The sequence below is a fragment of the Diadema antillarum genome, unplaced genomic scaffold (genome assembly GCF_040938485.1).
Source record: "Diadema antillarum isolate AM-2024a unplaced genomic scaffold, OU_Dant_1.0 seq00000019_RagTag, whole genome shotgun sequence".
NCBI lineage: Eukaryota > Metazoa > Echinodermata > Echinoidea > Diadematoida > Diadematidae > Diadema > Diadema antillarum.
In genome coordinates, this window is record NW_027271138.1 from 109,934 (window position 1) to 137,035 (window position 27,102).

Below are 27,102 nucleotides of genomic sequence, written 5' to 3' on the forward strand. Positions count from 1 at the left end.
AACCTATATAAGATGGAACTTTTATATTTGTTTTGTTTGTTTCTTGTTTGCTTTCTTTCTCACAAAACAACCCTCACGAACATCTTACTCAAACATTGGTAGCTTTTCCTTCTTCAAAGGTTTTTAAAAAATTGTAGGTCCTTAAAAAAACTTAAAGAGATGTCGTTGTTTTTTTTTGTCCTTCATATTAAACGTCGTCTTCATAGTTTACTGTTTCAGAGAACGGTTTATAAGTACAAAGCAGATTTCCAACACAATTATCAATTAAGTTTGAGTCAAGATAATAGGTGCTATATCAGGCCTATAACGAATTGGCCTGAAATACACAGATGCATAGATGGGGATCGAAAGTGGAATAGTGAACCTTTCGAGGGAATGAAGCGAGCGGGGAAGGATATGGAGAAGGGGCATGGCCGTACGCAGGAATATATACAGGCCTACATTTTATTTATTTATTTATTTTGGGAGGGGGTTGTTTGTATGTTTATTTATTCACCGTAAAATCACAAAAATAACAATGATACAATACAACTGGGATATATTATAACTGAAGGAAAACGGATGGATTGCCCTGCTCAGCTCGGCCTTCATGGCCGTGCTGGTCTTCCGAGGGGTCCAACTTCACATGAAAAATTACAATAGTCGAAACTCCATACAATAAAACTAATTATACACACACTTACTTACACATAATAATATGATGCGAACACCAAAAAAAAATGATACATCAGTGTACAAAATCAACTAAGACAACATTACAAAAAAACTTATGAAAATGATACCCCCCCCCCCCCCATACCGACTACCAATATACAATGTTCCCTCCCCAACCCGCAGCCCTCCCCATATAACATGATCATTTACATAATACAGAGATACGTGATCATTATCATAAAATCCAATGTAATACATAATTATTTATAGCTTTCTTAAAGGAATTACATGATGATGAAGATATTATATCAAAGGGAACAGTATTGTACATTGATGCCCCACGGTACGCGAACATACGTCTACAGTACTCTGTTTTAGGCTTTGACAGCGTCAATCTTCCATAAGATCGTAAAGAATATTGATGAGATACAAAATTAAACCGGTCCAATAGATAAGGAGCGCTGAAATCATTAAGAGTTTTATATGCCATTAACAAAATATGCTTTAAACGGCGTGTTTTTAAAGATTCCCAATTTGATGTCTGATGAATAACGTGATTCGAAATATGCATATACGGACTGACTCTCAAGATCATTCTCCCCGCTCTATTCTGTAATTTCTGTAATCGATCAGTATACTTCTTATGGGCAGAATCATAAGTACATCTGCATAATCAAACAAAGGTTTTATTATAGAATTATAAATTATCCTCATAATTTGTTCATTTAAATTGAAACGAAGACGACCCAAAAACCTTATCAAATTACCTATCTTCAAACACAATGTTTATATATAAATATTCTATTATAATTCTTGATCAATTATAACTCCGAGATATTTCACTGTTTGTTTGGACTGAATAGCCTTACGCTTACCATTTACCTGTACATTTATCGTATTGCATCTTTTTAACATTGCGGGTGATCCTATTAACAAACATTCAGTTTTATCAACATTCAAACTCAACTTATCTAAACACATCCATCTATTGATGCCATTCAAATCAATGTTGATAGCCTGTTCAATTTGATTAATATCAGAATGAGAAAAATATAGAATAGTGTCATCTGCATAAAGATGAATACTGCACACTTCAATCTGTTTGACAATGTCATCGATGTAGATTGTAAAGAGGAGAGGCCCCAAAATGGAACCTTGTGGTACTCCGTAACACGCTTCTAGGGGATCTGACATTGCATTACAAAAGTATGTACGTATCTGTCGACCAGACAAGTAATTCTCAAACCAGCGAAGGCTTTCATCGGAAACTCCAATAGAGTGCAGCTTCTTTATCATTGTGCAATGCTCCACGGTGTCAAATGCCTTTTTCATGTCAATGAAAACCGCTCCTGTGAACTTGCCTCTATCAATGGCGTGTAACCAGTCATCCGTCACTTTTAACAGTGAAGTGGTAGTCGAATGCTTTTCTCTAGAGCCAGACTGGTTTGGTGAAAGTAAACCATTCAATTTTATAAAACGGGATAGTTGCTTATGGACGATTTTTTCAATGATTTTAGAAACAGAACAAAGAATAGAAATGGGACGGTATGGGGTTATGTTCACTCTTTGGAGAAACGCGCAAAGGAAGGGCGTATCCACAGAAGGGCGTATCTACAGGGAGGATTTGGGATGAGGTGGTCCCTCTACCTCGATGGGGCACTGCTGAATTTAACTGAATTTCTTGTGCATACTTCTGGTGGCACGTTTTAAAAGTATTAATTCGAAAGAATAAGACTTATTTGTCGTTTATCTATCTTTAAATGCAAACACACCCACACATCATACCAACTAAATTATGTTAATTGTTGCATGATTTTCATGTGGTGTATACTAGGCCTAATATCTAAAATATAAACACAGCAAACAACTTTTGCATTTTCACAATTGAACTTCAATGACTTACTTTGGGTTTTTGGTTAAATTGGTGGGATTCTTTTCTTCAGGTAAAAGACTAAGACGACTCGTTGGATATTCATCAATACTAGAAAACACCAAAGAATTAAATTCTCTCTTTCATCGTTCATTGTTGAATGACATCTCATTTACTGTTCAAATTACTTGAGAATCTGGTTATACTTAAGCGCAGCAACGGGGCGGGTGTCTGAAGGGTTATCCCCCTCCACACGACGGAGGGTTTGCAATTCTAGAATTGAATTTCAGCGACCTGGTGCATACTTTTGGTGAAATATTTGTAAATCTTTCAATGAGAAGAATAACACGAAACATTTTATTTCCTTAAATCGCAAAGAAAAAAACAAAATCAATTTGTCTTCGTCGTTGCTCGATTTTCTCATTTATACTGTTCAAATCAGCAATCGAGCGGTGTAGAGTGTGGAAGGGGATATCTCACCCACACGAGGGGGCTTTTACATTTTCAGAATTGAAATTCAAAGATCTGGTGCACTCCCTTGATGACATAATTTGGAAATTTTCAACCAGAAGAATAAAATGAAAAAGAAAAAAAAGTCATTGTTGCATTAGACAAAAAAAAAAAACAGTTTTTGATCGAACGAATACTCCTCGCCCCCCCCCCCCCCCCCCCCCAAGTTTCGGGCCTGCTTAATCTCATGAAAAGAAGAAAGTTCAGAGCAAAACTGCAAGTGTGCATAAAGAGTGTGCATGGAAGTCATTTGCCCGACAGAAAAAAGAACGTGATGGTGATATCGATCGCTAAGCAGTTATTTAATCGAAAAACGAGCCTGGCCCTGTTCTTTGCACAGTAACAAAACGACAAGGCGTTCTTTCAATAGCACGATCAATACGTAGGGGCAGAGGAGGTCCCCTGGCCTGTCTCCGCTGCATGATGGGACAACAGTTGAAGGCCCGTTGACCCACGTACATGTAACAAGAGTATAGAGAACAAGCTTTCGCCATATGGTGCAAAGCGCGAAAACAAGAAAGAGTGTCGTACATCAGGAATTCGTTTACTCTGACGTTCAGGGCAAGGGATTTAACTGCAACGGTGAGTTGTCCAATGTGCACTGATTGTGACACTTTCAATAGATATAATATATATAAATTTACATCATTGGAGCAAATTTGCCAATGAGATAATAACCAACATCTTACATTTCGATCTTTGAGTTTTACCTCATGGTTGAGTTGGTAGCGAAGTTTGTCAGTAAAATTCATATAATATGTTTTTGTTTCGATGTTCACGTGAATTGACCATGTTCGGATATAGTTTGTCGGACTCGTGATTATTGTATTAATGTATCTAGATAATCATGTTCTCTATTTGTTTATGAAGGATAAGATTATTTTAGCATTAATTACAACTGCGAAGCAAACGAAAGAGTATGTGTTGTGAGTTTTTGTTCTCGTCTGTCACGGTTTCAGACGGATGTTTTCTTCCTCTGCATTTCGCTGTTATTTAAGGGTTGTGTCGACCAGATATCCAGCTGGTATAAGTTATTACTTATAGTACATCATAAATCAAGTATTTGTCATTATTTATATAATTTTCATCCAGCCGTGATAATGCACCACCCTTTTTTATCTCTCATAATTGGTGTTGGGAGATGTTGTTTTAGGACACTTTTGTGTGTCTGTGCGTGTGTGTGTGTGTGTGTGTGTGTTCTTCTGATTGTTTGAATACGAGATAATGTCGATTGGTTTCCCTTTAATCAGTATGATAGGAATACAAGCTAAGGTTACACACCAGATATGCTGATGGTATTATCTCCCTAACTTAATTGGCTTGGACTCGCAATATCTATATAATGTTTCGAATGATATATATTAATAAGTATGAATGTGTCATGTTTATATTCATATTTATCTTTATATTCATATCTACATCTATTATGTATATTTATACACTCTGCAAAAAAAAGTAAACACTTTTTCGAGTTCATAGTTTTCATTAAAAATTTTGATGAACATAAATGTGTTATATACCATATTAAAGGTAATTTAATTGGCTATCAAGCTGGTAGATTAATACAAAAGGAAACTTTACGCATGAATGAACATATTCGTTTTTGTCCTCCAAAGCACAAAAGTTAAAATGGCAAAAATTGACATGTCTTTTATTTGGAAATGTCCTTCACGATAACAATTACAACAAAAAAAGTTTAACACAATGAGAGACATGAATGAAATAGCAAAGATAAGTTATCGTTCTTTCTTTCCTTTATAACCTCAAACAAAAGCAAAGTGGGAAACTAAAAGGGGAAAATAAGAATTTTCTGTCAACTCAAACTTAAAATGACATACGGTGTAATATGCATAAACATGATTAAATGAACATAATTTCTTTATTTCATTCTTTTAATTTAGTAATTTCAGAATTCATAATATAAATTCATGAACTCAACATCATTTACAATAACCTACGTATAATTTGGAAAAAAAACACTAAAATTTCTACCATTTTTGGTTAATTATTGCTTCTTCTCTTATTTCACTTGAATTTAGATTTGACAGAAAATATCTTCCTTTTCCTCCATTATTTTTAGCCTTCATTGATCATTTGGGCTTTAAAGACATCATAGAGATCATATGTTTACTCTTGCAACTTAATTCATGTTTCTTTTTGTGTGAAATTTGTTGTTTGTTCTTATTGTTATATGGAAGAGCACCTTCACATGAATGACAACTTGCTCAGTTTTTGCAATGTTTACTTTTGTGCCCTGAAAGAGAAAAACAGAGGTGTTCACTAGTATGCGTAAAGTTTTCCTTTTTGTCGACCTACCAGGTTGAGAGTAAATTAAATTATCTTTAATATAGTATATGATACATAAACTTTTAGCCAAATATTATATGGCAAATGTAATTTTGATATAGTATTTTACTTTCTTTATTTACTGAGTGTATTCGTGTAGCTCTGTGTGTGTTTGTGTGTGTGTGTGTGTGTAACATTTTGTCGTCACGCGCATATAATTTATTGAACAACTCAATTGGACGTAACGTCACCTTTTCCTGTCGATTTTTCTTTTATATCGCACCATAGGTAAGCCGAGGTGGTGATTCAGCTTGGGCCAACATGAGGAAGGGTTCGCTCATGACCTTCTTTTACCTGCTGTGTATCTCAGCACTAATCCTATGTGTACGGATCGTGAGGTGGCAGGTAACAACGTATGGACCTAAAACACATGGAGAAACGCCACCCCGTGTCAAACTTGAGCCACGCATTCGTTGGTCCATACCAGACGACATCGATAACTATGAAGTCATTCCTGCAATGAATAATCTCACCTTAAAGCGTGGTCTTCTAGATACCGAGCAACGGAACATCGACATTGAGAGAAATATGCGGGGAAGTGATTTAGCAGACAAAACACTAAATGAACTATTGTCTGAAGTCTCTTATTATACACCGTACACTGACAACCGACTGCTCAACAAGCTCGTGATTCAGGCGAAGGCACAAGACGATACCGAAGGTAGACAATGCGTCGTTAAGATACTCCAAATGTGCTCAGAAATGTGTAAGAACACTATTGGGAACAGATCAACGGAATGGGTAACATTTCCTTGTCGCTTTTCTGGTTGCCGATTTCAAACCAAGTTTCATTCCAAAGAAGAAGATTTGCTGGAAAGTGACGTGGTTATTTTCTTACCTGAAGGACGCGATTGGCAGCGTTTGATTGTCAGACGACCAGCGGGTCAGCTCTGGGTAGTTCACTCTAAAGAAAGTCCTATTCACTGGCCAGATTTCTCTCCACCTCGTGAGTATGGCAACCCTTTCAACTTATCAATCATGTATCTTTCCGATGCAGACATTGCCCCAGCTTACTTTTATTTAGATTCAAGAATTGGTGAGTCTGAACCGGCTGTCATGCAAAAGAAGAAATTAATGGCATGGATGTCTTCTAACTGCAATAATACGAGTTGGGGGCGTCATGCCCTTGTCAATGCCCTGCAGCAGCATCTTCCTATTGACACCTTTGGGAGATGCGGAACCAAACAGTGTCCGAGATACGAAACCCTGTGCAGGGAACTCACCAAACACTACAAGTTCTATCTTGCTTTTGAGAACAGTTTGTGTCCCGAGTACATCACGGAAAAGTTCTGGTTCAATGCCTTGTCGTTTGGCTCAGTGCCGATCGTTTATGGAGCCCCCAAAGAAGATTACGAGCGATTCGCTCCCCCACATTCCTTTATTCACCTGGACGACTTCCCTTCCCTAAAGGAATTCACCAAGTACATAAACCTCCTGGATAATGACGATCGACTTTATCTTCAATACTTCGCCTGGAGGAGGCTGGGAAGGGTTCAGAAGGCATCACGGATTCTCACCAATAGGGTACAGTCGCCACCGATGTTGTGCTACGTCATTAGAACGCTTGTCAAGAAGAGTTTAAAGTTGGAGGAATGGTCATGGAAAAATCAGCATCCCAACTTTTATGACTGGTGGAATGGTATGTGCAATCGAGAAAAACAGCCCAGAACAGTGATGGACATCGACGTGAGAGTATAGTGTATGGTCACTGTTTTGGACTGCCCTTGCGTGTCTACATTTTGTTCATGGTTTGTGTGTCGTTTTTAAGTAATCTTAATAATTGCAAGGCTATGATTCATTTGGGAGAATTTTCACAAGAGCATTGTCATGACATGATGTCATAATTTGTTTTGTTTGCGCACTTAAACACAGGGTATTTTGTTTTTATAATGAGACGGTACAATATTCATCGGTGCAAGTGTCTCAAGTACGCATTTGAAAGAGTAGAATAGTATCGTTTGTAACTGCTGTTGGAAAGAGATTGTCATGACATGCTGTTGTTGTTGTTGTATTTGTTGTTGTTGTTCTCACTTTATAGACACAGAAAAGGTTACTCCGCTAAAGCGAAGACATGATGTTCTTTAGAATGTCTTAATGCACAGTCCAGTCGAGCATTTGCAACGTGCATGTTAACTATCATGAACATTGTATCTAAAAGTGCTCCAGAGCTCATCTGCCATAATAACCTCGTTTAGAAGGCATTATGCAATATCTAACTTGTACAGACCATTCACGTAAACGTGTCACTTCTACATGTATGTACTACGTTAAACTACGTAATGTAGAATCGACACTGCCTTGTTTTTATTCTCTCTCTCTCTCTTTTCGTGCATTCCTGTAAAACATCACGCTTTTGCGAGTATACCAGACATTAATCTTCTCGCAGTTAAACCTGCATTTTATCTCTAAAAATACATGTGTTGGCTGTTGACTTGGCTGTTGGCTAGTCAACCCTCGGGAAGAATAGCTGCATCTCACTGATATAGCTGATTTAGGGCAATCTCCCATCTTCATTTACTTATGTGTATATGATATTCTTTTTGCGCCCCTCGTTTATTTGATCATGTCATTAATTCGGAAATAAGGAAGAAAAGAAAATGACCTAGGTATGGACAAGAGCCATAAGTTACATTTTAGACCCATTGTTGTCATGCGAATAGTTGCCGAATTTGACAAGATTTTTTGTATGATTATGATCATATTGTATATTCTTATACGTCATGTAGTCCTTCATTTTGTTTTTGATCTATAAGTTGTCGGCACTCAGACGTGATAGCGTGATTTTTTGATGAAACGTTACAAGCCAATCAGACATAATGTTATACATCTCAATATTTACCTATTCTGATGTATCTACAAGGTGGATTTCAACACGGAAGAAACCAGTCTTGTCACGTCTTATGGACGCATATCATTGCATACACGCGATTCTCATCAGTAAACATGAACAAAATAATCACACATTTTCTTGACAATCTCGTCTCGTGCCGTATAGTGAAGTGTCTTTAAAGCTGATTCTTCAATGGTACTCTTTCTGTCTTAGGAGCCCAAATACTGCTTGCTATTCAGTCCTTTGCTGTTGTCATTGATTTGCTCTGACTGTCGAGAAAATCTACATAGGTAGGCCTAGTCGTCCAAGAGATCCCACGCAATGAAATAGACGACAGCTATATACTATGACAGAATTAATATCAGTCTGACAGACATTCCTCTATACTAGTCTCTAGCTCTGTTTTTCTGTTCATCGCCATTTACCTTTTTGAACATGAGTCAGAATGTATATCTGTGTGTTCTCGAGTGTGTTTTGTGTGTGAGTGTATGTGTGTGTGTGATATGTAGGCAATGAAGGCAATGAAGAAGCTTACTTTGATAACAACTAATGTTTATGTATATGTATGTCACCAACAATGTACATATACATGTGTATGTATCTGCATCTTCAATGATAATGCAGGAGTCAATAAATCAAAGCAAATGAAATGACTTGTGGTGTGTGTGTGTGTGTGTGTGTGTGTGTGTAAAAGTACAAAAAAAAAACCAGTTCAGTTTCATTGATGCGAGTAATATTCAGAAACATTTGACAATTGTCATTTACCACACCAGACGGTCATTGTCATGTTGTTTGAATAAAAGTGAACCAACCAGGGCCCAAGGGTGTAATATATATGTTTATATATATATATATATATATATATATATGTATACAGAGAGAGAGAGAGAGAATATACACATTAAAGAGAGAAATATAATACTTCCTAAAGGTATTTTAAGCAGCGAGTCTCTTGCAGATGCATGGTGATAAGAGCGCCAGGTGAACGCCCTCTTTAACCCTTTTTTTAAACATGTTCCGGATCCCTTTTACTAAACATTGAGCTCTAAAGTTTATTGAAGGAAAATGCATTTTGGCCTTAGAGGCCTACAAAGGCTTAACATAAAAATACAACATACAAAATACTTGTATTTGCAGAGGTGGCGGAAAGATGTTAGCCCAAGAGGAGGTGTCCAGAAGGATGTTACCCCGGGAAGTGGCAGAAGGGTGTTACCCCGGGAGCTGTCAGAAGGATGTTACCCCGGGAAGTAGTAGAAGGGTGTTACCCCGGGAGGTTGCTCAATTCGTCAATTACCATGCACACACTTTTCTTTTATGCATTTATTTTTTTCAACAATTTTTTTTTTTTCCAATTCAAAATTTATTCCATTTTTCGATAAAACATATATGTTACACTTCTTTTGACAACAGAGAATAAGGTAAACAGAACATTATGTAATGAAGAGACTGTGCAATAATTGAGGAGCTTATAGTGATTATACATTGTAGTAAAAAACAAACAGAAGTGGTCGAAATGAAGTACATGTACATACCTTGCTTAAAGTGCGAAAAATGGAGAGACCCACTAAAAAGACACATGCAGCTTGTAGAATGTGGGCCCCTCTGGAAAAAAAAAAACATCAATGGGAAGATTAATTGAAGCATCATAAAAACAAAAAGAAAAAAGAGGAGGAAGAAGTCTGGAAGCCCACTGAGAATTAGATTCACAGATAAATACACTTACCTAAGCGAACAAACATAAAAACAAGACTAGACAACAAAGCAACTGCTGAAGAAAAGGCTGTACTTGACAAAACGGAATGGACAACACTAACAAACGCGAACAAACATGAAACAAGACTAGACAACAAAACAACTACTGAAGAAAAGGCTGTACGGGACAAAATGGAATGGACAAGACCAACAAACAGAAGAAAAAATAGCAAACGAAAAACGCACAACAGAGACAGCGATCTTCGGCAGAAGCATGTCAAGAGAAACAGATGATAGTTGTGGAGAAAAAAAAAGTAATATTGTAACGCCGGAAAAGAGAAAAACAAGAAAATAGAGGGACGTATGAACAGGAGTAACTCTTTTGACGCTTTGGGCAATAGCATAGATGACAACAAACATCCAAAAGATTACAATTTATTCTTCAAAGAGGGGAAAAAGTGAGTTAAGTCAGTATGTGAGAGAGAAGGCCAAATGGTTCAGTTCAGTGCTGTAGAATAATACGATTGCAATAGAGAGGACTTGAGTCTCCTCTTGAAAGAATATATGGATGGGGCGTTTTTTATTTCATGATTAAGAGAATTCCAATAATTTGGGCCTATATGAATAAGCGTGTTTTTAGCAAGGATCGTTCGTATAAGGGGTAAATGGAACGCCTAGTGGGATGTGCATGAAATGAATGATTTTCGAGGAACATAGAATCAAAAATAGACGGAAGCAAATTATCGTTACACTGGTACATAAATTGCCCTAAATTATACAAAAACAGATCTTGAATTTTTAAGGGCTTGTTAGAGGCAAACAACGTGTTAGTATGAGAACGTACAGGGGAATGGCAGATAACGCGGAGGGCTTTCTTTTGCAAGAGGGACACTCTTTCAGTAAATTCTGATGCGTGTTGCCCCAAACTAAAACCCCATAATTCAAATGAGGCAATATCAATGACGAATATAACATAAGTAATGTTTTTCTGGAATATGAAATTTCAATCTATTTATAACACCTATATCACGCGATATTATATTACAGACATTATCAACATGTGATTTCCAGGAAAGTTTGTCATCTACAATGACCCCCCAAAATTTGATATTTGATACTCTTTGTACATGAGAATCATCTAATACTATATTTGTGTTTAAACTATCAACAGTATTACTAAAAATCATATATTTCGTTTTTTGAGCATTGAGTGATAACTTATTTGCTCTGACCCAGTTTGTCACTTTATTCAATTCACTATTGATTTTGTGAACAAGAAAATCAATATCATTATGGGCAAAAAAAAAATACATTTGTATCATCTGCAAAATGAATAAAAGAGAGATCATCAGATACGCGACAAAATCATTTACAGTATATAAATAATGAACAATAACGGCCCCAAAAGACTTCCCTTTGGGACGCCACATTTAACTTCTCTGATAACTGAATCATTATTTTCAATTGTAACAAATTGTTTTCTATCAACGAAATAACTCTTGAACCACTCCAAGGCCTTTCCACGTATTCCATAATGCGATAACTTATAAAGTAAAATGTCATGACTGATGGTGTCGAAGGCCTTTGGAGAGGTCCAAGAAAATACTAACTAAATGAGAGTGATGATCAATTGCATGAACTACTCTATCAACGAAATGTAAAAGAGCATGCGAAGTACTATGTTTCTCACGAAATCCAAACTAAGAATTCGTAGAAACTTCATGTACCTTCAAAAAAATTGATCATTCTCTTGTAAATAAGTTTTTCTAAAACCTTAGACAGTGAAGATAATAATGCAATTGGGCGATAATTACTGACTTCATGTTTATCGCCTTTTTTAAATATTGGGATTATTTTAGCCAATTTCATTTTATCGGGAAACACACCGTTAAGGATTGACAAATCAAATATATGAACAAGTGGATCAGCAATCGAGGAAATAACACCCTTAAGTATGAAATTATCTATCTCATCATAACCAGAACTTCGTTTGTTCTTAAAAGAGGAAACTATATCAATAATCTCAAATCTATATTAGTTGGTGTAAAAAATATGGAATCAGAGTTGAGCTGGCCAAAAATTCAGTAAAGTGAGTTTCTGTTGCAGGAATATTTTGAGCATAATTTTCACCTATTTTTGAAAAATAAGAATTAAAGATATTAGCGATATGAAGAGAATCATTAATGAATTCATCATTCATTTTAATTTTGTCAATGTCAGAGTTTTTACTCGGAACATTCATGGCCTGTTTTAAAACTTTCCAAGTGTTTTTCATGTCAAACTTATATCTCGAGAATTGCTTGAAATAATATCTTTTTTTTCAGAGCGTAAAATCATTGTCAAAGTATTTTTGTATGATGTATATCTACTCTTCGATCGCTCAGATTTGTCCAATCTATATTTATGATACAAACGATTTTTCCTATTAATTGAACGAAGGATTGATCTTGAGATCTAAGGTAACCAGGGTGTTTTTGTTTTGTTTTGTTGTAATCCGCCCGTTTTATTTTTTGTTTTGGAATTACATCATCTAAATGATAATTGAAAATCTCCATAAAATTATGAAAAGATATATTGATATCAAGGCAAATAACTTTCAAGCTTGAGCAGTATGTGCCGCGACATTCTATTACAAATATTTATCATTTATTTGCGACATTAAAAAAAGGGCTTGCTCTAAAGTGTAGAATATGAACCTTGTGATAACGTGAAGGCTAATGGTTGCCGATTCTGTTGCTCCACCAAACAGTACATTTTCTTCTTTTGTATAAGATTGTTGTTCTAGCTCGTAATTTAAGATACATATATATATATATATATATATATATATATATATATATTTATATATTTATATATATAACCAGTTCCAATCGTCCCCAATTGATGATAATTGGGGAGATTGAATAGTATACAAAATGACTGCTATGAGGGGCATAGTTAAAATTATGGGCCCATGGTGATGTCAAAACCATAACTATGCCCGAAGCGAAGCTGAGGGCATAGTTATGGTTTTCACATCACCGAGGGGCTACATAATTTTAACTGTGCCCCCGGATATCAAGCTGTCATTAATTGTTTTTTATACCGAAATTATAGGTTCTTCTTATCTGATAAGCACTCGTAATCAACGCTGATCGACAGCGCGGCGGTCGTATCATCGGTGCGTACAGTGTACGGGGTTGCGACCGACTGTCTCCAAAACTATTTACAGGGCACAGTTGATTCTATGCCCCGGGCACTGTAAATCATGACGTCATTTTGATCAAAAATGGGGCACAGCTATTTTCATGACTCCACTTTTAACCAATCAGATGAGAGGAATCTATATATGAGGTATATAACGGATAATAATACATGTTGTCCTGTGTTCCTTTCGAACAATTTCACATACATAAACATACTCTTCCACGTTGCATGCATGCATTTTCATGTCTGCATTGCATTTTTCAAAATGATAACAGTTCAGATGAGAACTTCTATTTTCCGTAGTAGATTATCAACTGCATGCATTTATCTAAAGTTGTTAAATACATAATGTTGACATTAGTATACATGAGTATTAAAATTTATACATAAATTTTAATGAAATAGGATTTAGACTATACAGGATGAAAAGGTTGCACGAAATACTGTTAGGTAGATTAACTGCGGCCAATAACACGTCACACAGAAACTGCATATACATACACACATACACACACACATACACACACACACACGCACAATACATGTGTTCGAGTCCAAACATCATTTAAGGCACATGATAGCATAAGGACACTTAAAACAAGCTATATGGGATACACAGTATATTGTTATTCATCTTTAGTATTTTCTAATCCAATAGGAACATTCGATAGCATCGCATCATGTATAAATTCAGGGGAAATATGAATAATGTCCTTACAGCTGAGTACTAGTACGTGAGAGAGGCCAGCAAACTTTGAGCATTGAAAGAGCAGGAGTTGGATCATGATTAAAATAGTGTTGTTTACATTGCGGTTGGTGAGAACAAAACTCTCGATGTATAGGCGGAAAAGGAAAGACGTCACTTGAATATCACTTGCATGCCCTTCATCTCTGCCCCAAGGAGAGAAGGCTCTTATTCTCTCATTCTACGCACACTGGTATGACACACATTTGAATTACGGAGTATATCAATGCTCCCTAACATGATAAGCATCTAAGAGTATGAACATCACCACACAGCACGCAAGCAAGACTGCCACAAACAAACTAAGAAACATTATCTTGTTGTTTTGTTTTTATTTCCGAAACATTAAAATCACATTCGAGAATAGAAACATAATTGAGACAAGAATCAAAGTTGTTTTATCAAAGCATAATGAAAATAAATTGGCATGCAGTAAGGAATGATATTTGAAACAGTATATAGACCATTTCAGATCTATATAGATCTGTTCTCCTATAGGATCCATAAGTTATAAGCCTAAAACTATAGAAGACATGTTAATTTTTACAATTATGTTCACACAATGAGTATATAGTAAAGGAAGAATATTCTCCTCCTCTTTCTAACTCTGCTTGTGCTCAAACTTCCGAAGAGAATGTTTGCACGTTAACCGCCCATTGCCAAATCTAAACAAGACTTTAAAAAAGTATCATTCCCTATACAAAAAAAAAATATATATCCAATTCATGATGCCTCAAAAAATGCACATCTTCCTGCAACTTCTTGAGAACACTTCATTCACGCACACCATGTAACACGTGCAGTGGCGGATCCAGAGGTGGGCGCAACCGGCGCACGCCCCCCCCCCCTTTATTTTTCGTTAAAAACAAAAGAAATAAAAAGAAAAAAATGAAATGAAACCCGGAAGTGGCACCAGAAATATTAGTCACGCCCCCCCCCCCCCCCCCCTTTACAGAATTCCTGGATCCGCCCCTGACGTGGTTACTATAATAAAGTACTGTGACATTCGGTTTACCCCTCCTCAAAGCACAGTCTTGTTCAGCAACTAGACGAGGCCTGTGTTGAAGAGAACAAGACTCCCGAAAGGACCGGCGTAGCCAAGGGGGAGAAGGGGCGATCGCCCCCCCCCCCCCCCCCCCCCAGATTTGAACCAGGGATATGGAAGGCGGAAAGAAAATTTCAAAAATGCGTATATACTGTATACATGTGAAATAACTACTCCTTTTCATTTTTTTTTCAAGTAAGTTATATACAGTATTGATATTTCACCCAAAGTGTGCATCATATCGTTGAATTTCAATTCTGAAATTGCAAAATATCTCTTGCTTTGGAGGAGAATAACCCCTCCCACACACTCGCCCTCTGCGCCCCTTTCCCTATGGCATTATTACACTTTTTATATCGAAAAAAAAAACCTGAATATTTCTGAGTGCACAAGACTTATCAAGTAAAGAGCTCAAAAGTTCCTTCAGGTGCAAGTAGAATATGCCCTTTTAATCAACCATTTCCTCGTTCACTTTTCCCATATTAGATTTAGTACAATTTTTTACACTTTCTCAAATATTCCATCAAATATGCGTATACGAGACACACTGTATCTCAATTTCAACTTTAAATCAAAGCAAAGCTTCCTCGCTTGGAAAGGGTGCACTATGGGGATGGCACTCTCCCACTCTTATCCCTACTCCCCCCCCCCCCCCCCCCCCCCCGCCCCGTCCATAGTAGACTATGGCTACACTTTGAACATAGACATTTTCCAAATGTTCCACACAATGTATGCACAAGATCGTTTAACTGCATAAAATATAAAAAATCTCCCTTGCGTAGGAGTGGGAAAAGAGCTTATCCCTCTCCCACATCCTCCTGCTTTGTCTCCTTCCACAGACTTGCTACACTTCTCTGATTAAGAAATTTCCAGATATTCCAACAAAAGTGTGCGCCAGATCGTTGAATGTCAGTTCTAAACATGAAAAAGCTCCCTTGAAAATGGGAGGGGTAACATGCCACCCTCCCATTTATTGGTCCCCTCTATAGACTTGGTACACTTGTCTTTATGGAATGACAATTTCCGAATTTTCCACAAAAAGTGCACTAGATCGCATTATTTCAATTCTAAAAAAACAAAAGCTTCGTCCAGCGGGAAGGGCTATCCCTCTTTTTCTCTCTCCCCGTGATTGATGAACAACAGCAACAACAACAGAAACACTCTTAGATTGCCACAAACCATGGACTACGTGATATAGCCACCAATATGCGTCTTTCTATGGCAACGTGCTCATTAGGACGAATAAGAAGAAAAATTAGTGATAGTGAACTCTATAGGGCCAGACTTGGGACGAGAGGGAGTCAATCGAACAAATGAATGCACCTCATGTGGATGGGCAATCCTCGAGTTCCAAACAGAATATAAACAATAAGCATGACACCTTTATGAACTCTCTTCATGTAGGAGCAGGCGACGAAATGTCAGTATACAAGCTATTCTTGGGAATTAATGATTAACTTTGTGAAGTTACGTGGCAGGACATATTGGATTAAATTTAATTCTTTTAAGTCCTACTAACGGTAAATTAAATGAATTAAAATGGTCATCCCATCACGGCAATAGAAATTTAACACTGAAGAAAATAGATAGACATAACGAAAAACAATATCGGGAAGACTTGAGGATTGTTTATGTTTCATTTATTTATTTATTTATTTTTAGTGAACGAGTCCCTTGGCTGAATTACTACTTGAACCAGTAGGCCTATAATTATGATGAATAAATCGTAGCAGTTTCGGATACTAAAAAATGAGACATTTGAATTACTCTATAGCTAATGATTCGATTGTAACCCAGTTTTATCTCTTAGAAGAAATAATAAACAACAATATTGTACACAATACGTTCTAAGTGATATATACACAGTATAGTCAGACTGTCATAGTTTCACACAGAATTCATGAAAACGAACATTCTTATATTGTTATCATTAGTTAAATCTTCGTTAGAGTCGGCAGAGCACTTGTCGGCGGCGCGAATCTTAGAAGAATGTGTCGGGGTATGTCGGGAAGCAAACGTCGGCGGAGCATGTCGTGTCACCGCTCGAGAGTGCATGGATTTCCCAGCATTCGAGACTATTAATCTGGTGTATGATTCCTCAGAACGAGTGTAACACCTGATTTTCATATAAACAGAATTTCTATAGCCCTATAACCCTAACATGATTTCCACAACATTTCTTTTAACTATTAAGATACGTCAAGTGTCATATTGGCAAGTGGGGAACTTTTAATACCCAGCAATAAAACATAAAATATAATGAGATCATAACAAAATAAGTGCATCCCAGTGGTGCTCTTTACAATATGCAATACCATCTCTGTAACATTAGTACCCAAACACCATCGACTGAAACCATGTATGCAAAAATTTGATAGAAGATTTAACATGGATGGAACATTACTGTTATGATTATTACCTGACCCCCATGCGTTGTGCCGATCTGTTTGTTGTGATTGAAATTGTAATTTGATTCGCTCACTCTTCTGTATGTTCCAAGGACCAGGACTAAGTAAAGAAAGCTTAAGTCTCTATGAATAATCACACAATTAAGTTTCAAAATTAGAAAACATCTCTGAAACAATAGAGAGATGGGGGCTTGAGACCCTTTCCTGGCCGCCAGAACCCGATCTGACGGCGAAATTTGGGGGACCGAAATTATGCCGTCACGCAAGGAATGAATCAGCCCAGTGCGTTGATGCGCTATTGCTACGCAGCGCCGTGGTTCAAAGCGTGAATTCAGCATGATCTGAGAATCAGAGGCGAAGTCTCTTCTTCACTGAATCAGGTACAAGTTCCCGATATTTTTACTTATTGAATCCATCGTGCTTAGAATTACTAGTAAGTATACTTATGTTATCTTTTTAATTAGTCTCGCCTCTCAAACGGCTTGTAGGCCTAGGCGCTCTACTTGAACTAGAACTAGAAGCCAACTTTGCAGAACCCTAGCTACTCGTAATCACGTATGCCCACATGATCTAGATCTAACGCCAATGGTTAGACGTGCAAGGTCAATATTTCTTTTATGTTTTACTTTAGGTCTAAATATACGAACTTAGTCTGGTACATTATCACTTATGTATGACCTCTTACATCTACGTGTGTATGCCATTTACGGTAGCTATTTAACTGGAGTGAAATCATTAATTCGGTACAAAATCACCCAAAATGTGTTACTCTTATGTCAAAATCAAAGGCAACAACATGATAAGTTGAAGATTAATATTTTTTCACAAAATTACTAGCGAGGAAGAACCAGACATGATTCCTTTTGGTGCACCATAGCAAAACACATCAACACGGACGCACTACAGACAGACAGTGGACTCCGTCGCCTCACCCTTGCTTCTGCTACCGCCCTGACTTTGCCACTGTCACTATCAGTGTCATTGTCACTGTCATCACTCAATTCACTCTCGATATCGAACTCAAAGTCTTATCGTGCAATATAAGGTAAAAATTGGACGTTTCAATGGCTCAGCCGAGAAAGCCGATGGGAAGAAAGACTGGTCAGATATTGCATCTGCTCGCCCGGGAATACGTGCTTTATGAATGACGGCCTTAAATGTGCCGCAGCACTCGTAAAGGGTTTTGAGCCTTGCGTGACGGAATGATTTAGGGCTCGAAAAAGACAGATGTCCGGGCGAAAATCGGTGAAGTGAATTGATCAGTTTTAACTCGCGATTTCTCAGTAGCACGATTTGGTCACATTAAAAAAATGTTTCTGCAGACATTTCCCTCTGCTTTGACACCTTTATATGATTTTCTTATTTCAAATTAATGAAATACGAATACCAGGGGCCTGTCTTATAAAGACTTGTGCTAGAAATCAATCACAAGTTTCTTGTGAGCTGCAATGCAAGTTGCGATTGATTTGGGGACTTGTGATTGATTTGAAGTCTTTATAAGACGGGGCCCAGAGTCACAAATGCGACAGTATTGAAACCATGACAACTGAATTTTGGCGTGAGTTTTCCGCTGCATATATTGCACGGGTATTGACGACAGATTCAAACTAATTGTCGGGCGTAATCATTTTTCTAATGAAGTCCTTGGACTTCCTGCAACTCAGGTGCCGATTACGTAATGGAATAGGCGCACGTGTAAGTTTTGTTTATGTTCGTCAGCGCCCTCCCCGATGACCGTTTTACATGTCCAATAGAATTTTACGTCAGAAATGCGTATTGGCCACATGACGTGTAAATGGCCAATCAGGATTGGCGTCTTGTAGAGGTAGCGGGCGCTTGCACGGCTTGCACGGCTTGCCATTACGTTATGCACGCAAATTAAATGGGACTGCACTACTAGTATCCTACCGCTGGCCAGCTAACCAGTGTTTGCCAGGCACGCACTAATGTATACACAGCTTACACAGAAGTTAATTTCTGCTCTCCTACCGAGATGCCGAGAAACTTGAAGCAAAGCTGATCAATCACATACTTTATGTCCCCACCGGTGAGTGAAATCAAGCATTTGCCGCATTTGGTATTGTGTGATCTATGGAAAGTCAGAATTGTGCTAACAAAACATAGTAAATGGGACGTCCAGTGCAGTGGTGCGTGCCGTGGTAGTGCATCGAGTCGAGTGTATGTCGTGATGTTAGACGTATTAAACTCGTTAGACCAGTTTTTAAAGCCAAGGTAATTCGGTAACAAGAACAGTGCAGTGATAAAACGGGGAATGTCTGATGTCAGGCAGTGCAGCTGTGTCAACGCAATCAATGCCAATAATGAATAAATGGATGGCACAACAACTGGCTTTACTGGGTGTACCACTATTTGCACTAGAGCTAGATCATCTAGAATCTAGACTATCTATAAACTTTATTTTACATCTACATGACCTAGTCTACATGCACTACAGATCTTTGTAATCACAGTAGATAGTGGAATGGTAATTGGTATGGTAAACTGGATCTTGACCTTGTTTGAACCTTAGCTTATTTAGTTGCAATACGGTAAGGTAATATCAGTTCGGGAAACCCACTCACAAGGGGGGCCCCTCCTTATAAGTAACCCGTCCCCCTTATAAGTAACCCCGTCCCCCTTATAAGTAACCCCCGGGGCACCCCTTATAAGGAGTCTCCACGCTTTTTTGCAATGCAACGCGAAAATGCAAGGACTGCGGCAATTCGCTTGATTATGTCCATAAAGCTTCACAAGTTTCCTAGTTACTCACGAAATTTGAGCAAAATCGGTTTGAGGCATCATATCTAAAATCATGGATTTAAATGCGATGTCAAACGACCCATGCGAATGCTGAAATGCGAGCGATTACTGGCGTGAGTGTCGCCAGGCGCGGCGGCGCGGCAATGCTTGAGTGCAGACGTGGCGACTGAGTCTGCCACTCAGTCGCCACGTCTGCACTCAAGCATTGCCGCGCCGCCGCGCCTGGCGACACTCACGCCAGTAATCGCTCGCATTTCAGCATTCGCATGGGTCGTTTGACATCGCATTTAAATCCATGATTTTAGATATGATGCCTCAAACCGATTTTGCTCAAATTTCGTGAGTAACTAGGAAACTTGTGAAGCTTTATGGACATAATCAAGCGAATTGCCGCAGTCCTTTCATTTTCGCGTTGCATTGCAAAAAAGCGTGGAGACTCGTTATAAGGGGTGCCCCGGGGGTTACTTATAAGGGGGACGGGGTTACTTATAAGGGGGACGGGTTACTTATAAGGAGGGACCCCCCTTGTGAGTGGGTTTCCCGAACTGATATACACAGCCCAGTCGCTATCTGGTCAGGCTATAGTATTAACAACTGGTAAGGCACCAACCATGCACCAGGTCAGCAGGGTACCTTAAAGCCAAAACATAGACATCTAGTTCTGGTAGTAAAGTTAGTGGTACGCCTGCAAAAATTGTCAAATTTCACTCCCAACTGTAGTGTGGAATCACGGTTACGCTGTAATAAAAAGATATTCGTTGGGTAACGACGAAAATGCGAAATATTATTAGCCAAAAAGGTTAGCCGGAGTCGCAATCTCAGAACTTAATTTACCCGATGGGGGTCAGGCTCACTCGGATTCGGGGACGACTCTGCCTCGCTTTGACGGCAGGGCCGAGTTGTCCCTCTGGATTATACGGTGTAGCCTGTAGGGCCTACTATGGGAGCACTTCGCGTTCTGGCTGGTCGCAGTTATGTGCCGAGTTGTTACAACGCGTGCATCAAAGAACCTCTTTGGTGCACATGCAAAATTAATGTGCGCCTATCGAGCACCTATGATGTATAGTCACAAACTGCGTGTAAATTGTCTGAAATAGAGGCATTTAGCTAGGCTGAGTTTTCTCTGAGACCGAGTACACTGTAAGTCTGGATCGTTCTGGAATTGAGAGTCGGTATATCGACCACACTTTTGATCTCAAAATACTCCAAAACAACTCATTATCCCACCAAATCATGTCAGCCAGGCAAGTTTCTTGGTAGACTCTTTTGATATATTGCAAGTATATATATATATATTACACCGATGTGTTGGCTCAGTGAGTAGAGCGGCTGCCCTCACAATCGGGAGGTCGTGGGTTCAAACCCCGGCCGCGTCATACCAAAAGACGTTAAAAGATGGGAGTTGCTGCTACCTTGTTTGCCGTTCAACAGTTGAAAAGGTTAGAGCAACGTCGATCTGGCACTGCTCAGTGGCTGCCGGGCCCACGATCAAATGGGCAAAAAGAATTTCCATTCTTGGACAATAAATTTGGAGTTTATATCCAAAACAATTATTATTAAGTAAATATGAAATTAAATGGTGCCAGACAGGTTCTCAGACCCTTACCAGAACTATGTTTTCACTTTAACATCAGCACCATGCGTATCACTGTTAGTGTATAGAATGATAAAGTACACGTGGGATGAAGGACCATAAGCAATGAAAATGATAATAACGAAGACATGAAAAACAAACTCATAAACAGACTAACAAACTAAACTGAACACACTTCACTTACAGATCCGCTTAGTAAATTGTGAACATGACTGTGCTGTATCTGAAATTCATTTGTATTATAATCACACCAGCGACCCCTTACCCAAGACATACCTACAGCGCACGCACTAAAATGATGTTATTTCACTACGGAGATTCAGGATCAACAGGACGATCACGATATTCAAAATTGCAGTATTTAGGGCATATTTGAGGCAAAACTTAGGAGAATTTGTTTTATACTTTTGGAATAAATAAGCTGCAGATCCTTAGGGTGACGATAGGTGGTACCCTCAATCATATAAGTTGTATTGACAAGCTGAACTTTGATGGGATGTGCTGTGTTGTGTGACACTGACAGTGAGTTATTTTAGATGATGCCTGATTGATGGTCCAATCAGTTTATATTGAAAGGAAAGCAGCAGAATCTACCTTCTTCAGCTCCAAAATATTTGCAAAACCTTGTTCCAGAATATGTCCCTGGCAGAAATCTCTGCTTTAGATGTAATATAGTAACCTGCTCTCATGAGGGGTGCTCCCGCTCCTTGCCTACAAAAGGATCTCCCTGCCTCGTGAGCACCGCGGCCATGCTCATGAGGCCCCTGGGGCGAGCTGCTCATGAGGCCCTCAGTTCACTCCTCATCCATCTCACATCTGACATTTAAATTGGCACAACTTCACACAGTGATTTTTTTTGTTACATAAACATATCCACTCTCCATGATAAAATAAAAAGAAAAAAAAATTATCTACATACATATATGGCATTTTATCACATGGCTTGTCTGCACTGGATGCAGTGGGACGCTAACAAAGGCGCCCAAAGGCTAGTGGACATGGAAGTGGAATTCACAAAGTAAATGAACCCGTAATACCGACAAAGTGATTAGTTTGCTGACAAATTCGAGTCCCCACCTACTCTGTCAGTGTGGGATAGTAATTTGGAATATATGCACAAGATTAGGGTTAGTTCTGGTTTTGTATTTCTTATTACGAATCTTTGTATTTATGATGTCAGACTTCAGCTTCATGGGGCTGATTCGTGCGTGGAGAGGTAAGAGTCGCAAGAAAAGCACCAAAAATTTTGAGTCGGATCAGGCTGATGTGTGCGGCAGCCCTGCATTGAGCAAACCAGCTGGCGCCCATGATTTGGTGGGTCACAGCACATCGTTTGATTAAAACTTGATTTTGTCAACAAAAAAAAACAGATTGAACTTTAAATTCTTCTTCTCATCATGGTGAGTGGACATGTGTGTTCGACAAAAAAATCGCCTTGTGAAGTTGCACCTATATCGAATGTCAGATGTGAGATGGATGAGAAGTGAACCAGGGGCCTCATGGGCATGGCGGGGGCACTCATGAGGCCAGGGGTATCCTTATGAGCAGGAGCGCCCCTCATGAGTAGGTTTCCCGGACTGATCTCGATTCGTGGCAAAAAAGCTTTTATTTCTGCAGCCACATCCCTTTGGAATGTTCTTCCAGTTCCACTGAGGATCCGATCAGCAGAAACCATTAAAATATTTTAAAAGCATCTGAAGTCATATATGTTTGCATCTTGTTTTGGTTGAATATGTATGTTGAATTGCTTACTGGGTATATCTCTATATCTTCCTTGTTCTTCAAGTTTCATATTACAATGTATAGTAAGTGTACTACTCATCAGACCACCTATTTTTAGATTGACCACCCTCGCGCAATCGCTTTCTCGTGTATTAACTCAAAAGTACACTTGGGACGGGGTGCAAAACGCTGAAACATTCGAACATGAATACAAATTTAGAGTAATTAGGGGGATACAGGTAGATGACCTGAGGAAACAGTCAAAGTAAAAAGAATCGAAGAAAATCCTCATTAGTAATACGTAATTATTGTTAACATGTATTTGCCATTCATTGGATTTACATGCTTTTCAATGGAAGAACGGGCGGTCGATTGAAATGATGAGCTTGCGCCGGTTTACAGTGAAAAATGTCACTTGCGTTTGTCGCTGAGAATTGTGCGTACGGTACGAGTCAACAATCTGAGCCCATGATGTGAATCTGCGGTATTTTCTGCCTTGAGTAAAATGAAATTTTGGTGAAACTAAAGGATATTTTCAAAGATACAAGGTATTCAATCAAAAAGTGGTTGATGAGCAGTAGGTCCAAATATTATACCACAGTGTATTCTCTTTGTATGTCCCTCTGCACCTCAGAATATAGGCCACTAGATCAATGGCGCATTACAAATGCTGTACTTATTATTATCATGGTACTATTATTATTACCTCCGCCAAGGGAAGAGGTTATGTTTTCATCGGCGTTGGTTTGTTTGTTTGTTTGTGTGTGCAAAATAACTCAAAAAGTTGTAAATGGATTTGGATGAAACTTACAGGAAAGGTTGAGAATGACACAAGAAACAGATGATGGTATTGATATAGGAATTTTTATGGATTTTAGAAACGAAGAATTTTTGGGGTATTTTGGGCAGGTAGGGCCAATGAAAATTGGGAGTTCAAGCTGCACATGTTTCTTAGATTTGCATACACACACTCAAGTGCATGCTCTAGTTTCTGCTACGATGAGGTGCGCCACACAGCTGGAAGTTGATGAGGTAACAAAAGGCTTCCAAAATATTTGGAAATCTGGTGATTTTCAGCATACATGCATATGGGTGGAAATGAGCTGCTTGGCGGAGGTCTGCGCTCTCAGAGTGCTTCTGAAGTTATTATTTTGTTGTCATTGTTATTACTTGGCCCTGTTTTATGAAGAGTTAAAATTGATTGATTTCAACTGTAAGTCTATGGCAGCCTGTGTGGTAAGGAAATTTAGAATCAATTTTATCTTTTGATAAAACGGGGCCCTGTGACTAATTTCTTGATCATTGCTTTCTCTCTATTTTTTTTTTCTTTGTCTGGCAGAGAGGCAAGATTTAGCATCATGAACAACATGATAAAGCTGGCTCCCTCTGCTCCAGACCCCAAGACTCTCTTCAAAGACCTGGGCAGACCGACTTTACGTGGTGTCAGAAAATGTCCGCGCTGTGGAGTGTATAATGGAATTCGAGGTCTCAGCTGCAAGAATAAAGACTGTAACATGGTTCTAAGAGGCAAAGGACGAAAGAGTAGCAACAGTGTTGAAGCAATCCGCATCATCACAGGCTCTTCAGCAATGATTTACTCCGTTCCTGTGAGAGATCGTGGCCCTGACTACCGGGGCTTTGTCGAACTTTTGCTGAGCAGTGAGATTACCATAGCAGGGCCAGACCCAGAACCAGTTACACTAACCCAGGCTTCACACTGCTATGTGGAATCCTGTCAGAAAGGGGTGAGTGTGGATGGGAGCAACATCTGCCAACACATCCAGCTTGCACATAAATGCACCGCTGAAGCCCAGCCCCTCACCCTCAAGAACTCAGTGTTAAACAGTCTACCAGTGTCCAATGAGATGAAGCAAGCTATCTGGCTCCTTGCTACAGAAACCACAGGTCCACTGGTGCAGCGCGTCTCAAAGAATATCATGGTGGTTAAATGCAAGGCCCAGGCCAAGCATCAGCTGGGTTTCCTCCATTTCTCCTTCTCAGAAACTTCAAAGAAGAAAGGCACTGTGGAACGAAAGTTTCATTGCACCTGCAGACAGTTCAGAAATTTCAAGCATCTGGCAGAGGAAAACAAGAAGAGATGTGTTCACTTCTATGCCTGCATTTGTGCATTTGCAAGTGATGAGAGTTTGGCCAAAGAATTTGCATATTTTATCAACTTGGACAATGCAGGGCAAGGTAAGACTCTTTTCGTCGTGCGCATAGCAGATTGTCGTTACAGTGTGGGAGTGCGCATGGCAGATTGTCGTTACAGTGTGGGAGTGCGCATAGGGTTAACAACATTCTGCCATGCGCACGGAAGTGCGCTAACAACAATATGCCATGCGCACGGAAGTGCGCTAACGACAATCTGCCATGCGCATGACGTTTTCCTCTGTCTTTCTATTGCGATCGCTCTTTGTCTGGCGTCCGGTGTGCGTTGTCCGCCGTCCGTCGTGCGTCGTCCATCGTGCGTAAACTTTATACATTTTTATCTTCTTCTTGAGAACCCCATGACCAATTTTCACCATACTTGACAGGTAGCATCCCTAGGGGATAAGATCTCGATTTGTTCAAATGGGCACCATGCCCCACCTGGAGGCCCCCAGGGGGCCCCAACCCCCCCCCCCCCCCTAAAAAATAAAAAATAAGGAATCTTACAAAATCTCCTTCTCTAGAACCAAAAGTGATAGAGTTCAGTTAATCCTATGAGTTAAGTAGTACATTGATGACTGTAGTTTCAAGTTTGTTCATGGTGGAATCAGGGGTGCCCCCCCCCCCCCCCCCCCCATGGACCCAGGGGAGGGGGGTGGGGAGGCCGGGTCCAAATAGGGCCTAAATTGTACATGTTTATCTTGAAAACCCCATGACCGATATTCACCAAATTTAGCAGATAGCATCCCTAGGGGGATAGGATCTTAGTATGTTCTAATGGGTACCATGCCCCACCTGGGGGCCCCCATGGGGCCCCAACCCACCCCAGTAAGGGATCTTTAAAGATTTTCTCTAGAACCAGACGTGATTGAGCTCAGTTAATACCATGAGTCAGTATATTGATGTCTATTGTTTCAAGTTTGTTTATGGCAGATGCAGGGGTGACCCCCTCCCCCCTTGGGACCAAGGGGATTGTTAGGGTGGGATGGGTCCAAATGGGGACTTAAATTGTCCATGTTCATATTCTTCTTTGAAACCCCTTGATGAATGTTCACCAAACTTGACAGGTAGCATGCCAGGGGGTGAACATCTCAAATTGTTCAACTGGGCACCATGCTCCCCCTCTGGGCCCCCAAGGGGCCCAATTTCCCCCCCCCCCCCCCACCCTACAAATATTTACAAATCTTCTCTAGAACCAGAAGTGATAAAGCAAAGTTAATACCATGAGTTTGTGCATGTACATTGATGACTTTAGTTCCAAGTTTTTCATTGCACATCCAGGGCTACCCCCCCCCCCCCCGGGGGGGATCTGTATGCAGACTTAAATTGTCCTTAGAGCTTTAAGTCTTTCTTTTTCTTCCAAACTCAGTAGTACAACCTTCTAGTTGAAGTACAATGTACTTGGCAGGTATTTTTACCAGTGTGATGGAATATGCAAATGGACATCATGCCCCCAGCTTTCAAAACTGCCCCCGCTCCAAGTTTCCAATGTAATGTGCCTACTTTTAAAACCAGTTTGACAAAGTGACTATACTTGCCCCCTTGATGGGATTGACAAGGTTTCATGGCAACACCAACAGGGATGTGAA

The 27,102-nt window shown here is 39.3% G+C and overlaps 1 protein-coding gene and 1 pseudogene across 1 annotated transcript; both read left to right on the forward strand.

Annotated features, from left to right (window-relative positions):
- Positions 1-5,641: 5,641 nt before the first annotated feature.
- LOC139725172 (alpha-(1,3)-fucosyltransferase 7-like) lies at positions 5,642-7,078 on the forward strand. Its single transcript, XM_071636266.1, has one exon. The coding sequence runs from the start codon at positions 5,642-5,644 to the stop codon at positions 7,076-7,078; it is 1,437 nt and encodes a 478-aa protein (XP_071492367.1).
- Positions 7,079-19,208: 12,130 nt separating this feature from the next.
- On the forward strand, positions 19,209-25,558 carry LOC139725173 (uncharacterized protein C2orf42 pseudogene; annotated as a pseudogene).
- Positions 25,559-27,102: the final 1,544 nt, after the last annotated feature.

Bases quoted from the DNA above. Each gene is read 5' to 3' on its own strand.
- LOC139725172 (XM_071636266.1), top strand. From the start codon at position 5,642: ATGAGGAAGGGTTCGCTCATGACCTTCTTTTACCTGCTGTGTATCTCA.